Raw genomic sequence first — 16,238 nt, forward strand, 5'->3', positions numbered from 1 at the left:
AACCCTCGTTAGTCGCTACAGAAAAGTGCAATGCTGGCAAGGTTCTAGTATGTGTTCATGTTGGCAGAAAAAGACACTTTCTGATGAAACCAAGTCAATTGCTCTTGGGTTTGGATACCAACACTAGTCAATTCTGGGCTGCTGTAACTGGGTCAGAAGGAGTAAAACATGTTTTCTTGACGCAATGGATGTGGAGCATTGCCACTTCAAGAGGCAAGTTGAAGTCACACACGATGGCACCAATATGCCAGAAGTAATCTTACAACATGGGCTGAACTGGTTTCTCCTCGTCTATGTGGCTAAGACAAATCTGCTTTCACTGTTAGCTCAACAACTACAACAACGTAGTGAACAGTAGAATAGGTCCAATGTGTTAAAATACCCAGTTATTGAAACAGAGATGGATGCTACTGAACAGTGCTACCTTCTGGTAGAAAACCGGGTTCCCAGTCAGGTAGGTGAGGTGAACAAACTCCATGTGGAGGGTCCCAAACTCAGCCAGGATGCTGCTGCCGGCCGACGCCCAACCCCAGTTACGACCAACGCCGCTGTAGAGGAGGGAGGACAAATCTTAGGACCTCAAATGCGTACAATCAAGAACATTTTGTCAGAGTCTCAGTTAATCCAACAACAAAATAACGGGAAACTTTCTCCTTTTAATGTGTCTAAATGCTTGCACACACCTGAAAAATCTGTTTTCTGGCTAGGAGTAGAAAGATTATGAAACCATCCTGCTAATTGAGGAACCAGTAAACATCCCTTTTATGTGCGTCTTTATTAGCTGAATTTCTTACGTCATGTTCAAGATAAAACACGCTACCTCGGTCCGGTAGCGTGTTTTATTTGCCGAGAGGCTCGACTAAAATGTTAAGCGTCGGTTTTCTGCCTGAGAATTACCTTGAGAAAAAAAACAATTCCCTTTATTGTACCACTTAAAACCTCAGGAGCTCGGTGCTTGGCAACAAACCATCCATTAGCTTTATAAAGCACTGTTTAATGTCACAGCCTGATGTAATGCTTAATGATTTAGGTGATGTAAAGTTATTATGCGTCGATAGTGGTTAGAAAGGAAGGAGAAGATGCACATGAAGGTTTTTTTTTTTTTTTTTGCCACCAGCGTTTAGTTTATCTGGATGAAAAAGGAACTGAGTGAAGCTTTTCTGCAGGCTGTGAACAAACGGGGTGAACCGAGAGTTCACGAAGCACAATTTAACACTTTTCCACAGCCTCTGACGGAACAAAAAGAATTCAATAAAAAACAGCACTCTTTGGTATTAAAACCCAACGGTTTGAGGTCAGGATTTGTTTGAAGGAGTTGTGGGATTAGCAAACACTCTTGTGCCCTATGAGCACAGTTTGCATTTACCCACGCTGGCCGGTGAAGAGGTCCAATCAGGCAAAGTAAGGGAAAACGCCTGTGTGGGTGGAGCGTGGACGTGTTTAAAGCTGTGCCAAATTAATTGGCCGGCACTGTTGTTTGCAGACCTCGCAGCATAATTTCAAGCATGACGGTATTTCAGATGTTGATTCAAATCAAATCTCTTTTTTTTTTTTTTTATTTCAATGATGAATAAATCAAAACGTAAAGGGTTTTGATCACTGTGGAGAAGCAGAAGCATGGATTTGTTTTGGACCTGCACTCCTTCTCAAATAAAGACTCTTAGACAAGGTAGAGGCTACAATTGAGTTTTGTCTGGTTCTCTAATTTCACTTAAGCAAAGTTTGTAAGGATGTGGATATATGAGAAGGGGAAAAAAATCACAAAAAATAAGAGAAGTTATTGTAATTAAATAATTTATGTGCTCATCTTGTTTATAATGCAATCTAAAACCTAGAAAAACGGCATGAATGATTTACTGTGTTCTGTGCTCTCTCTATTTTTCCATTCTGAAAACCAAAATCCTCCACATAAGCAAAATGCCTTCTATTAACTGAAGCACAGAGGTGAAAGTGTGATGAGTGAGGATTTTTTTTTTTGCAACACTTGAATTTGAGGCTGATTGTCTGAAAACTGAAGTCTGGATCAAAGCTGTAACAGAATGGCTGAAAGAGAGTCAGGGCTTGCTTTGGCCTAGTCAAAGCCCCGACCTCATCCCGATTTAAGGATTCTTTTGGGACCTTAAGAAGGCCATGGATGAAAAAAAGCAAAGTCTGGGAAACAAAGAAATACCAAAAAAAAATGGGGTAGATTTTATTCTTGCAAAGTTTTACACAAGCCGGAGTCCGTCAGAGGCGTGTCCTCGCCCCACTTCTCTTCTCTCTGCACAAATGACTCCAGCTCAGCGGACGAGTCTGTGAAACTCCTGAAATTCACAGATCATACCTCTGGGACTGCACTATTTGCAAAAACCAGACACAATAGAGACATTTTCCGTTGGCTGTTTCTCTGATGAAAACTAAACAGAGTCTCCAGACAGATACCATATTGCATTGTACTAATTCTACCATGTCTTTCTCTTTTGTAAAATATTACATACACTTCATACATATTCACAGGAAAGAATAAACTGTCTTTTCATTTGCCTGTGTATATTCCTATTTTAAATGTCACCACTAAAAGCAAAGCAAAAGACAAACTTGGCCAATGAAGCAGATTCTGATTATGACTCTACAATCTATATGACCAACCTGCTATATTTACACACAGCATTTCTATTATGGCTTACTTATTGTTTAGAAAACCCGTGGAATCTGTCCTTTTTGTATACTTAAAAGTAGATCTAAATGATGCTATAACCTGAAATAGACAGGCAACAAGACTGACTAAAAGACAGATTATGAAACACTTTAACAAACTGTGAATCAGGCTTGCGTGTATTCTTCTTCTCTATGCTGGCTGCTCCAGACTCTGTCACACGGCAAAAATGGGCTTAAATGGTTACTGGGTAAAAACAACACTGTGACGGAGTAACGGGGTGTAAAATGGCAGAGCGGGGCAGCACAGGTAACCTTGAAAGGCACTGATGTCAGGGGAATGACGTGTGCAGTAACATTTGTGCTTTAAAACCAGGTGCAAAGACGTGATACATGTCTCCTACTTGCTCTTTGTTGTTCTGTTTTTATTTGACAAAAGCAGGTCAAACATTTCAGTAAAACAGGGCAATTTTGTGGAAAGAGATGTAGTCATGAAGTTGTTTTAGTTTCTTAAGGTAGTGTTAATATTTGCTTACAACTTAAACAGTGACACCTAAAAGTTACAGCAAAAGCACTTGCTTTATTTTCTGGAGTTTTTTGAGTCTTGTATGCATCTATTTGTCATTTAGAAGCTCAAAACTAAACAGCATTTAGTGGAAAACGTATCTCACCTCTTCAGGTTTACCATGGCCCAGGGAATCCCAGTTGGGGTGTTGAAGGCAGGGATGAGCTTCTCTGCCAGCTGGACTGCCTTGACTTTGAACACCTGGAGAAACAGACACAGGGGTAGGAGTAAAAAATAAATAAATCTATAAACAAATAAATGAAGCAACAGCAATAAAAAGAACAGACACACAGATTGGTCTTAGTATGTGGGGAATCTGAAATGCGGAAATCAAAAGTGAGATAAATTACAGAAGGACAAATAGCAAATCAATCCAGGTGTCTGCAGAATTACAAACAGCTGTATGGTTTTTTTCTGGAAGTAGTCTGTTGATATTCTGCTTAATTTAAGAAGTTCTGTCTTTTTCTTCAACAATCTGATTCTTATAGGTTTCCAAAATATTTTTTGACATGAGAAACAAGAACCGCCGACGTTTGAATTGTAGACGGTTTATAAGGACTTTATCTCCATTCTGAGACGTTACGTATTCGGATCACAGAATGTTTCCAGGGACATTTCTGCTACAGAGGTGTTGCTGCATTCAGGTATTAGCTGAGTCCAAGGTGAGCGCTTCATAGAATTGCAAATTCTTTGTTTTACCACTGCAGATTGTTAAAGCATGACACACATATATCTGCGGGTAGTGAGAGGCATGTTGTTGCATATACAACGTATCCAAAATTCAGCCGATTTACATGTCAGGACTTGTAAATTGTAAATACATAAGTAATTCAGAGGAAGGCTGGCTTTCAATTGGTCACAAGTATTTAAACTGTCCTCCAGTTCCAGTGTTAAGTTTTGTGTACAAAATCAACATTTGTTTGTTTTTGACAGGGTGAGCTTGTATTATGTCATTTTTAACATATTGGTTGGAACCAGTTTCAAAACGATATCATTTATCATGTTAATTTCTGGGGCAATTTATCGTCTGGGGAAAATGTATTATTGTGACTGGCCTAAGTACAGTATTATAATTCATATTTCTGAAGCTGCACAGAAGCTTTTATGTTATAATCTTTGTCAGTATATTATTATCATTAATCTAGAGCTAGATGATATGACTGAAAAACATATGAAGACATGAGGGTCATAACAGTCATTTGTTTTTCTTGTTGTAAATATCTGAAATACTGCCAAACTGGTGGTGTGACCTTTCCTATTTTGTCCTCAGTCTTTACTTCACGACTCTTATTTTTGTTTTCAAGCCGTCATGAGGCGTAGTGACAAAACCTGAAACTGCTGCTGCGCAAGTTACTCAACAGCTTGTTGATAACCAAAGACCAAGAGAGTGAGTCCACTGACGCCACCAACATTTCTTAGTTGGAGGATGTAGGCCCCCTGCCTACATCCTCCAAAATGCTGAGTGGTTCTGGATCGGTGTTCAGTAAAGCTATTCAAAAGTTTACTGATTGTATCCTCTATTGGTTTATCTACTATTGGGATACATATTGTTATTTATTGCATATCCCTATGTTAAATATATAAATGTATATTAAAAAAAACACGTCTCTTGTGTGAAGCTACATACATTTTAAGCATGTCTATTCAGATGGCATCACCATCTACATACGAGGTCAGACCCCGTCATGCGTTTTACAAGTCGCCACACGTGCTCATCATCATAAAACCCTCCATCCGTCGGTGACCTCCCGGTTGGCTGCATCAAGGCCCTTAAAGTTTTATTGCCAGCTCTGCCGCTGCCGCTGCCATCAAGCAAGAACGACGTTCAAACGAGCCATCGGAGCCGACCGCCCGGCAGCCGCACTCAGATAAAACTGGATGGTTTATGATAATCTTCTTCCTGCAGTGATTTCCTCCTGACATGAGCATGGAGGGGGGGAAACAAGCTGCCATCGGGGAAACATTAAAACAGGTGTAGAGGGAATTGTCTAATTAATGATAGTGTATTGTCGTTATCTTGTTTATGCAGTTAAAAACAGTAATGTTCTGTGGTGAGTGTTTCTTCTAACGTTTCCCAAACTTGGTGCTTTTTAAACAGCCCTGTTCAGGAAAAAAAGTTACTACAGGCACTTTCAATCTAATTAGGGAAATTAAATATTAATGACCAGGAAGATGCTTCAGATCAGATGTTTATGTTCTGTCGAGTCTTATATCCCGGCTTTAAATTATTATGCAGAAATAATTAAAAAGCCTAAAGGCTTAGAGGAGGGCTGCCATTCACTCGTAGAGCACTTCCTCATTTTGCAGCCTTCATAATGGATGAATGTTATTCACGCCGACAATCTGTCCTACCCAACCAATAACCACTGAATCGTGAAATGTAACACGGTTACACCGTCAACCAAAACAAAAACAACACTCGAGTCCTCTTTCTCCTTGACACGTCTAATCGCCACAACAGGATCCCCCTGAAGGTCTAGGCGCATTTGTTCTATCGACATCGTGACCGCTGTGGCGCCAAGACGAGATTGGGACATCGGGAACCGTTGGGGAGGACGGGCCCAGGCGGCTCTTTGTCATTTCCTAACTTGCTCCGACGGCTCTGCCTCCGGGGCTGACGGTTTGAGAGTCCGGCTCTTTTTTAAATGCATTACAGCGCTCTTTAAAATCGATCGGTCAGGGATGTGTTCGGCGCGCGAGCACAAACCCACACAGATCTGTGCACGCACAAGCAGGAAATGGAAGAAGGCCGGGCAATGCAGTCGGTTTGTTTTACAAATAAGTTCAAAATGATACGATTGTATTTAGTTATCACAGGTATAAAAAGTAGCAAAAAAAATAAATAAAAAATTAGCTTTTGTTTTAAGGGATGCATATTTTTCTCTTCTGATATTTTTCTCTTCTACCTCAGATATCGATTATGATATCAGTATCTGAGGTTTAGCACCAGCTGGTACCGATAAGATACAGAAAAGTAATGCTGAATCGACTTTGAATATTACTTTTTTTAAACACAGAAAGACAGAAATGTACTGAATTACTATTTTATTTGGCAGCGCTGCACCAGTACAGCACATTTAAATACACCAAAAGATTCACAAGGTTGGTCAAACGTAAAAACAACACAACTTTAATCCATTCAGTTATTGCAATCAGAGATGGAACAGCCTATGTGAAACAAATAATAAATTGTAACAAAAACAATATGTTGAGGGCTCTGATCAGACATGTAAACAATAAACTGCAACAAATTATCTTTCAGATGGTTCAGAAAGTGTCAAATAAATAGTGAAGAAAGACGCCCCACAGAACACAAATCGTAGAATTAGTCTGAGTAGATCTGCTCTTATGGATCGGACGCATTGTCCCCTACGAATGAGCTGAAATTTTTTTCAGATACAAATAATATCGGATCAGTGAATCTCTACTTGTCTTTTCAATATTAGAAATAGAAAACTTGAAAAAAAATTTTTTTAAATTATTTATTAATAGAAAAAAGCTACAAAAGACATCTTTGTTACAGCCATTATTCAGAAAAAAACTTATATTTGCGTATGCTACCGTTAAAAGTAAAAAAAATATCTCATGTTGCAATGTGGACACATGCGTCTCATTGACAATTGCAGCAAATGTACTTTTTTTACTTTTCAAAGTTGGTGGATGTGACAGTATTATTCTATTATTTCTACATCAGTTAAAAAGATTTTATTGCACTTAGCTTGTTAAAAACGCAGAACCGTTTTCAGGATGCATACCGCCTCTTTTAGATGTTAGAAGAACTCAAACGGAAAGTGATCATGTCTGTAGGAAAGCAGTGTTACAGTCGCTCATGTTAGCGGTTTACAATCTTAGTAGACTGTTGCTATGTTCGGTTAGCCACACATAGCATCCTGTGTTAACCTATTGAGCCAGAATTATTTGTTATCCAGTTCATTCAAGAAAGTGCTTTGAACGATTGTAGCAATTTCAAGAACGTGTTGCCAAGTGAGCCACATTTGATACTGCATGAAGATCGATGTGATGTCAATGTTGCATCACATCGATGCAACGTTTGCATCGATGTGCAAATGTCAAACCGAACACACCTGCTTACAGAAATGCCTCGACTCGTACATTAAATCTGAAGACTCAACGTTTCTTTCGATGGAAAAAAAAAACACACTGATAAAATAGGCTAACCTTAGCTTATGAGGATGTAATAAAATAATTTTATCAACCAAATCGCTCCACCATAAAAGCACTGCGTACAATGTAGAGCGACTAGCATGCTCTCTGGGGAACGCACTGGGCCACTGTTGACACGTTATGACGCCTCCTAAACGGATTATAGGGTAGACTGTGAAATGTGCTGCCTGGTAGGAAGGGCCCCGAGGGGGCCGAGCAGACGAAGACAGGATTAAGTCACCCGCTGTGTGTTTGATTACCGTGTGTCATTTTTCAGACTTTGTTCTGCCACTTTCCCCATCAGCTGATCCATTTACTCGTATTGTTTAGCATTCACTGGCGCGGCATCGCAGGCAGGGCGAGACACAAAGGAGGAAGCTGGCGTGTGGAAACGCAAAGGGCGTCATCAAATTAGCTCCAAGAGAACTTCATTTGGCCCAGTCACAATATGAGAAAGTGACAGACTTGACGTCTACCTCACTCTGAGCGTGATAAGAAATGATGCACTGATGTCATGATAAACAAGACGTGACTAATGGATCATTTTGGCTTCCGAATGGATTGTTCCTGCAGACATCCTTCTTTCCTTCATTATTTAGTCAAACTACCAAGCTATCTCTATCTTCAGTGTTACATGTTGTGCGTACGGTAAAAATAAATATGCAGCTATTTTTTAATGAACTCATATAACCTACATCTGAACTGCGTCACATTTTATTACATACATGCAGCTGGGGGTCATTTTGAAATGTCTGTTGCTTTTACCAATTGCAAAATTGCTCCATTTCAGTTAGTTTGGTTTGACAGAGTCTGGAAACGACACATTCAGAGCAGGCTTTGGATTTGGACTTTAACTAGACCTTTTTCACAATATTTCATTGCACCTTTGGCTCTATGTTCAGGGTGATAGTCCTGCTAAAAAGGGAACCTCACCATGTTTTATGTGTTCAGTCATTTTCAAGCAAATGACACACCAAAGGACTGAATTTACTAATTAGTTTACAGAGGACAAATGATTGAATTGAAGGTTAATTTAGGGGTTTTATATTATTATATAAATAATATATTATTCATTATTTACCGAATGACATGTCTTGACAACAGTTGTAAACATTTGTGAGGAGTCATTCATGTTCATAAAGGGGTTAAGTCATGTTTATGACAGTGTCATGTCAGCCTTATGCACCCTAACCCTAACCCCTTGTGGTTTCACTCATCACTCATCATTAAGTTCATCTTAGCTTCGATCCATTCCCCTAACTCCATCCATCCTTAGTCCTCTTTGCGACGATTTCCCTATTTTTGCTCCATTGATTTAATCTGACTTGCACTCCTGCGAGCTGTTTTCCCCCGGCTTGTGTAAGCGTTGTAAGTTGTTTTGTTTGCGGGGTGCAAAGCCCAAAGCTGAGATGAAATTCGCATTTGCTCCTGTTTGTTACGGCGCCCTCGATTCTCGGTGAGTCTCGTGTGTTCCCTGCTGGCTGCCACAGCTGCAGCGCTTGCTGAGCATGACAACTGAGCGGGTGTAGCAGCTCAGGCTCTACAGCTGTAGCTGCAAATAAATGGTCTGGCCTCATTATGCGTTCCCGTCTTATTCAGACGAGAGAAAAACGTTAATATTTGGCTTCGTTTGATGCTTTTATAATCAATGAAGCCCTTTTAAACATTTGCTTGCCATTCAAAATCACATTTTCATTCACATTTTTCTTTTCAGTTCAAATTTTAAAGTGTGTAAATGTAGAATTGCACAGTTAACAATCATTCCGCTCAATTATTTTTATAAAATGATCAAAATAGAAAAAATGTCAAAATATGTAGAGTTACAATAAAACTGGTCAGCTGTGATCTGGGTCCAAAGAGCAGCGTTTCTCTTGAACTCTGACCCGTCACTATCTAAAATCTAAAACTGCTCTTTGTCATGTAAATTTTAATAATTTGAATAGTTTTTAACTTATGCTTTAAATTGTTCTTTTATGGTTATGTGTCTTTCTGTATGTCACATTGCTGCATCTTCTTGGGGAATAAATACAGTTTTATTGAATTGAATGGTTAGATTAGTGGAACACGTTTGTTTTTTTTTTTTTAACTGGTTATCAAAACAGAACAGAAATAAATTTTCAACACTGCATTATTTTTGGTAAGAAAAATGTATTTTTCTCCTAAATTAACACCCTTGTTGGGTTGTTTTATATTTCGAGAGATATCCATCTGATTTTTTATGAAAAACAAACACCCAGGCTGAATGAAAATAATTTAAGACCCAAATCTGAAAGGCGTATGAATAATTCTGGGCTTATCTGTAGCAGCCAGAGAAGGAAAAATAGATAAGATAGCTTGCTTCAATATCACACAGAAATGGGAATCTAAATAAAAAATGTCAGTGCCGATTAACATCCAACTGAATATTTCAGACCTTTAGTGCTTTCATGCCTTCATTTTTATCAACTGTTGCTTTGTATAAGAATAAAATGCTAAATTACTAAACCAAACAACAACAAAAAAAGAGCTAAGAATGTGTCAAGTGTCAAAACTGTACAAAAAAACTAAAAGACCAGCAAAGACAGCCAAGAAAGACTGGAGGACAGATTTTTCCTTTTCCTTTCCTTTCGGATGAATGTCACCAGACTCACCTGCCTGAAACTGTTCAGTGCTTGAAAGCATTAAAGATCTGCTAAGACAGCACATTGGTAATCATCACGGAGCTTCCCTGAAGGTATCCGTCTGCTCCCCTGCTGCGCCGCGGCAGTCAGGATGCAGTCAGGAGTCAGACTGGAGCTCTTCCATTTCGGCTTGACGCGTTCAGAGAGTGACAAAACATGAGAGGGAGCCCGACGTTCCCCGGTGGGATCAAACAGGCCGGTCCCCGGTTTACAGCTAAACCGTTCCTTGTTCAACACGGAGCGGTGATAGAGAGATGATGAGCAGCTTGGTTAGGGTGTGATGTGATGAGAGCAATGTCATGTTGGAGGAAAACATGTGGAGGGTATCAGGAGAATGCAGACGGTCTCAAAATAGAATCATCCAGAAATGTGCTTTGGATCCATGGGAAATAAAGAAGGAAATGATCATCTGCTGCTTTTTTCTTTCTCTCTTTTGCCAAATTGCTAAACTTTTGCTTTTCCGTTGCCGCCACCAAGTCCCACATTAACATTTTCAATCCGCCTTGGTCTTCAGTCTCTCTCCCTTCCTTTCCTTTCAACTGTTTCCCATCATTATTTCTGTGTCTCTTCACTGGGCTTCATCCGACGTTCCATCGTTGTCGTCCTCTAACTCTTTAACTCGCTGCCTCCCATCTGTTCATCCACAGGATGGCTCTACCGCCGTGTTTACGCCTGCAGAGTCTAGGCTTCTCTGTTTGATGCTCTCCATCTCATTATGAGACGTAGCCAGACTTGGCTTTCTCCCCTGACCTTGTTACCGCTCGCTGCAATCTGGAGCTCTGCACACGAGTCATCCTGGTCATTCTAGCGTTCTTCTTTCTGGGGCTGATCACTTCCTCAACACCTGGCTTCTTTTCTTGTTTCTCCACTTCTACATCCTCACTTGGGGTTTTCTAACATCTCTGTCTTTTAAGCTTCCTACTAATTTTCTAGGGCACAACATTATAAATTCCAGACTCAGTCCTGTTTAGCCAGTTTCTACACATCATATAAAGAATGTTTCTACTATGGGTGGAAGGGATGGATGACTGATAGACTGATGGGTAAAAGACTGACTGGACAAACAAGAATGGATTGATGGTTGAGTGTAGGGAGGGACAGATGGACAAACTGATGGAGTGAAAGATGAATGGATGAACAAGGTCGGGATAGATGGATGGATGGACAGAGTGAGGAATAGATAGCTGAATTCTAGGATGGACGGATTAACGCTTGAACGAATGGGTGAATGCTACGGTAGACGGATGAACGTCTGGAAAGATGGACCAGTGGATGGTTGGATGCTAGGATGAATGGCTGATTGTATATATGTTAGAATGGATGGATGATAGACCATCAGGGGACAGGGGTGGACGAATGAATGGGCAGACGGAAGGATAGCTGGATAGATTGATAAAATTCACTACCCCACAAGAATTCTACAGATGAACAAACAAGGACAGACAGATGTTTGGATGTACAAATGTACAGACAAACAAATGCATGTACTGAAGAATGGATGGACGGACAGAGTGATAAATAGATGGATGAATACTAGGATTGGGTAATGGACAACAAAGATGGATGGATAAACAGGGAGAGTAATGGATGGATAAAAACATGTCAGGCGGTCAAATGGACAGATCAGTAGATTGTTAGATTTTAAGAATTTGTGGCCTTTATTGACTATAACCAGTCAATAAATGGGTAGTGGGAGTAGGACATGCAGGAAAGGTCTAAAGGTCAAACTCCAGTGCTATAATGGGTTTGAGGTGCCCACTCTACTAATACGCTTTGACACAGATTGATCTTCTAAAGACTAAGATGAAGGTTTCCTTACTCTAGATTTTTATTACACTTATTCAGACATGGAAAAGACTCAAAGTCCAAACTTTTCCAAAAGCTCATGAATATTGATTGCTGTTCTGTCTCCATCTTTCGCAGAGTGATCTGGTAGCTCTTTTTGCAGTTCAGCCACCTTGATTTATAGCAAGTTAAAAGTTCCAGTTTTAGGCTTTTTCACATCATGGCTTCATAAACTCTCTACAAACCGAATTAGGAGAGCACCTACAGCTTAAATGTAAATACTGCTTGCCTGTTTTCCTCAGCTGAATTAGACTGGCAGGGTGTGAAAACAAGAAAGAAAGAAAAAAACGTTGCTAAAGAAACGAGATATGAAGATGAATGTGTTGTTTAGTGATTAAACACCAAGAGGAACAATGAAAAACACCTCTTGTTTGGAGGTTTTATTGGAATCAGAGCCCACCCACACAATGTTCATGGATTAAAACTGATATAAATCCTTTTGCTTTGAGAGATTTTCTCCGACCTCAGGTAGAACATCCAGACATGCCGAGGGGAACACACACACACACATGTACACGCACACACACACACACACACACTCACACTTGAGAACTGAGTCATTTGTGCAAATAGCTGTGCTTTCTCCAGTTCTATAATTGAAGCCTTAACACAACACTAGAAGCCCTTCCTGTAAGTGCTCTCCTCGGTCTAAAGAAACAATGCCTTAACTTCACATAATAACAGTGGACAATTGTGCTGCTCACATAACGCTGCTGCAGACCCGTTGTACACATCTGGAAGTCCAACTTCAGAACAATCAACAGTGACCTTACATGAGGACAACTTCTGCTATTAGCAGGTCAACAAAACACCCTTTCGTAATTGAGAAGTAGCTTTGAGGAACTGGACCTGTAACATTATATTTAGATTTCCTAACTGCACTCAACCGCTTGAAAGGTTTGTCGCAGTTTATTTTTTACATTTGGTGTTATATTCCTAATTCTACTGACTGAATAAATTACAATTGTTGTTTTTACATGTTTGACAGAGTTCATAAAGCAAGAAAAAACTTTTTAAATCAATTCAGCTCCGTCTTTCTGTATCGGCCGACACTAAACCTCAGTTATCCTTATTGGCATCAGAAGTGAAAAATGTGGTCTGATATTTGTTTGAACAACGTGCGAACAAAGAAACTCTGAAACTGAATGTTTTTGTTTTTTTACCAGATAGCTAAAAGAAATCAAGTTCATAATCTTACCTGACCCAAAACTATTTGTCTGAATAGTAGATGGTGAAAAAACCAATGCATCCAAAGTGAATGAAAATATCTGGTTTCAAATGTAAATTTTAGAGTTTTAAACTTTTACTTTTTGCCCTTTACAATTCTCATCTTTACAGACTAACAGAAGTATAACCAGTGGAAATCAGCTGGTAAAAAAGTTCAGAGCCTCCAGACTTCCTGGTTGTAGTTAGGTAACTGCAGCTTCAAAACACAAACATTTCATTAAGATTTATGGGTGCCAGTCTTTTATTTTGCACATCATTACCGTCTGTGCTTTCCTGACAGAACATAAATCCAAATTTATCCTTCTAGTGTGCAAGGGAAAAGCGATCAAGCTTTCCTTTCAGCCGACGTAAAATTTTAGCAATCTAAAAGGCGGTTTTGAAAACTGTAACTTTTCACAATCTGTTATACCTCGATACAGTTAATCGTTCCATTCCTAGTTATGTTTTTATTGAAAATATAACCACAAAAGCAATTATAACTAGTATTTATTGCAAAGACTAAATTTTTACTGTGTTCTTGTCCTGAGTTTTAAACAGTTTCTCTATTTTCGAAAAAAGACTAAAGTTGAACTTTAACTCATCATAGAAAAATGAAGTGACTGATGATTTCTGTTGCCAATTCTCCATATTACATCGAAAAGTGGCAATAGGAACAATGTTATATTACGTTTAAATGCAAATGAGAAGAAATCTATGAGCCGTGCATTCTGCTTTAAGCAGGCAGGCGGGTGGAAAGTTCAAGATAGAAGTGATGAAAACAAGAGAGAAGAGGGAAATGAAGCTCGACTGGAGGGGAATAAAACATGGCGACGTTAGAGGAAAATAACACAGAGACAAAGGAGAAAAGCTAGAGACAGACACTGGAGTAAACACGATCCATCACTGCTGCTCCGAGATCTCTCCGAGACCCGATCCACTTCCTCCTGAATACTGATCTCCTGTGCTTTTTTCTCACATCGTTTTTCTTTTGCCACGGCCAATCGGTCTCTGTTCTCCTCGCCCCTAATTTGTTTGCGTCAGATCTCCATTTGTTCTAAAACAAATAAAACCATCTCACCCAACTCGTTTGCCTGATGACAGGATTAGAGCCAACCATTTGGGCGTTTCTTTCTTTCTTTTTTTTTTGTGCAGCTGTTGGAAATGAGTGGTAAACCTGAGTAAAACCTGCGAAATGCACATTTAATAATGAGCGGCTAAAGATGAAACGCAGCACAGAAGCCAAAGGGGAAATTTGCAGATGGTGGCTGAAGAAGGAGAGACGAGCTTGTGTGGGAGAAACATCAAAACTCTAAATGAGCCAAGAAGCTTCTCCAACGCAGAGCCGGACTCTGTTCAGCCTCTTTGCCCAAGTCCACCCACTGAAGCACGGCTTCCTGTGGTTATTAGACTCTTTTAAGGTCTGCCGTGATATTAAAGACTGACAGGAGGCCTTAAAAAGTAGGACTCAAGCCCGTTGACCTCCGATACATTTCATCACATCACAAACACAAACTTGAATGATTTTATTTTCCTGTAAACTCAGATCTCCAGGTGAGATGATTTTATCAGTAGGCAGTTTGCTGAAACAGGCTTCACAGAGATGAGGTGTTTCCATCCAACTGTCATGCGAATTTTGATTAATTTTTGAAATTCCTCTGAATGCCCCCTGAACTGCAGGTCTAGATCTGTAAAATATTCCAAGTTTTGTGCCTCTGATAAGGCACTGACAAACCAGTGCATGGGAATGTTGGGTAGGTTGAGAGTTATTCACAAAATGTGTTTCCATGAATTCACTCGTTTTTAGAAAATCTAAAAACCGCCTCAAGCAAGAGCAAAAACGTCTCAGCAAAATAGAGAAAGCAGTTTTGGATTTTGGCGTTTCCAGTCACCTTTTCGAACGTCGTACTTCAAAATGCGCATGCCACAATTTTCCTCTGCATATCAGGCAGGCTCTATCGACCACTGTGGGTAAATTTCATTTGAAAACATGTTCACGCAACAATTTTTAAAGAAAAAAAGGAGTGATCTTAGTGGAATCAACCTTCTACTTTTAATTTCTGGGTTGGTTCTTAACTTGTGTAGTGACCACTTGTCCATGAGAAAAAAAAACTATTCAGACTGATTAAACTAAAGGCAAATATAACTAAAATAATCACTTGTATTATGGACTATATATTCCTAATGTTATTATATCGCACAATCAAGTCATTATGTTACATTTCATTGTCATAAAAAAGAAATACAAGTAAATTTCAGTATTTGTTTACTAAAGTCAAAGAGTTCAACTTTTATTCTCAGGTTTAAACTATCGGGCTAGTTGACAGTTGCTGTTTTTAAAGGGGCAGTGTTATGTACTTTCCTTGCATATAGTACAATTTTATAGCTCAATCAAGTGATTGTTACCGTCATCGCTATAAACATGCTGTACATATCAAATGTGCCTTGAAAAACATTTGATTTTGTAATTTAATGCCTTGAAATTGGGTCTCTGTCTCTTTAAGAAATTTCTGCTCTTTCTGAAACTCCGCCTTCAGGAAGTCATCACAACATGGCTCCTTTATAATTCCTTTACCAGGGTTTCACTGAGAAGTAGCTCCTATAATGAACTCGGCGGATGCTCAGTTCCACCAGGTGTTTGCTAATCCCTGCTGGCTAGTCTGAAGGAGCTGAGTGGGGGAGTTTCTGAGGTTGGGCTGCTCTGTGAGGCAGACGCTTGGAAACTGCAGCTCTGAGGAGGAGCTTTGTTCCTGAGGATGGAAGTAGTTCCAACAAGATGCTTTGAACAGCTGAATGGTTGCCATGGAGATGCAACACTCCAGATCTGTTTTTGATATGAGAATAACATTGTAACGTGATGTAAAACACTAAAACTTACATTTTATATAACAATGCATGCCATGGCAGTAGGTCAGAGCTAAATTGTCATATGCGATCAGTTGCTGCGTCACCTCCTGCAGCAGAGGAATGAGTCTCTCACTCATTGCTTGTTTTTCAAGCCTGACCTGGCAGTGTGTAACCTGGCTGAGTAGGTGCGCTCTCCAGGGAAGAGTGTGTTGCCAAGGACGTGTTGCCAAGGATGCTTAGAGCGGTGCTTGGCAGATTATTACCACCGCTGAGGACATGAGGCCCAGCGCCGGGGGACGGCTTTAACAAGGTCGGGCTGC

At 39.8% G+C, this 16,238-nt stretch overlaps 1 protein-coding gene across 3 annotated transcripts in view; it reads right to left on the reverse strand.

The window, feature by feature from the left end:
* Positions 1-16,238, reverse strand: part of man1a2 (mannosidase, alpha, class 1A, member 2) — a 109,413-nt gene that overhangs the window by 24,669 nt on the left and 68,506 nt on the right. For all 3 annotated transcript variants that reach the window (XM_055031718.1, XM_055031717.1, XM_055031719.1), the window contains exons 7-8: positions 3,306-3,400; positions 425-548 (exon numbers count right to left, since the gene is read on the reverse strand). In XM_055031718.1, coding sequence (XP_054887693.1) covers positions 425-548; positions 3,306-3,400 — 219 coding nt within the window. The remainder of the gene's footprint in view (positions 1-424; positions 549-3,305; positions 3,401-16,238) is intronic.

Source organism: Poeciliopsis prolifica, unplaced genomic scaffold (genome assembly GCF_027474105.1).
Source record: "Poeciliopsis prolifica strain line A6 unplaced genomic scaffold, Auburn_PproV2 SCAFFOLD007, whole genome shotgun sequence".
NCBI lineage: Eukaryota > Metazoa > Chordata > Actinopteri > Cyprinodontiformes > Poeciliidae > Poeciliopsis > Poeciliopsis prolifica.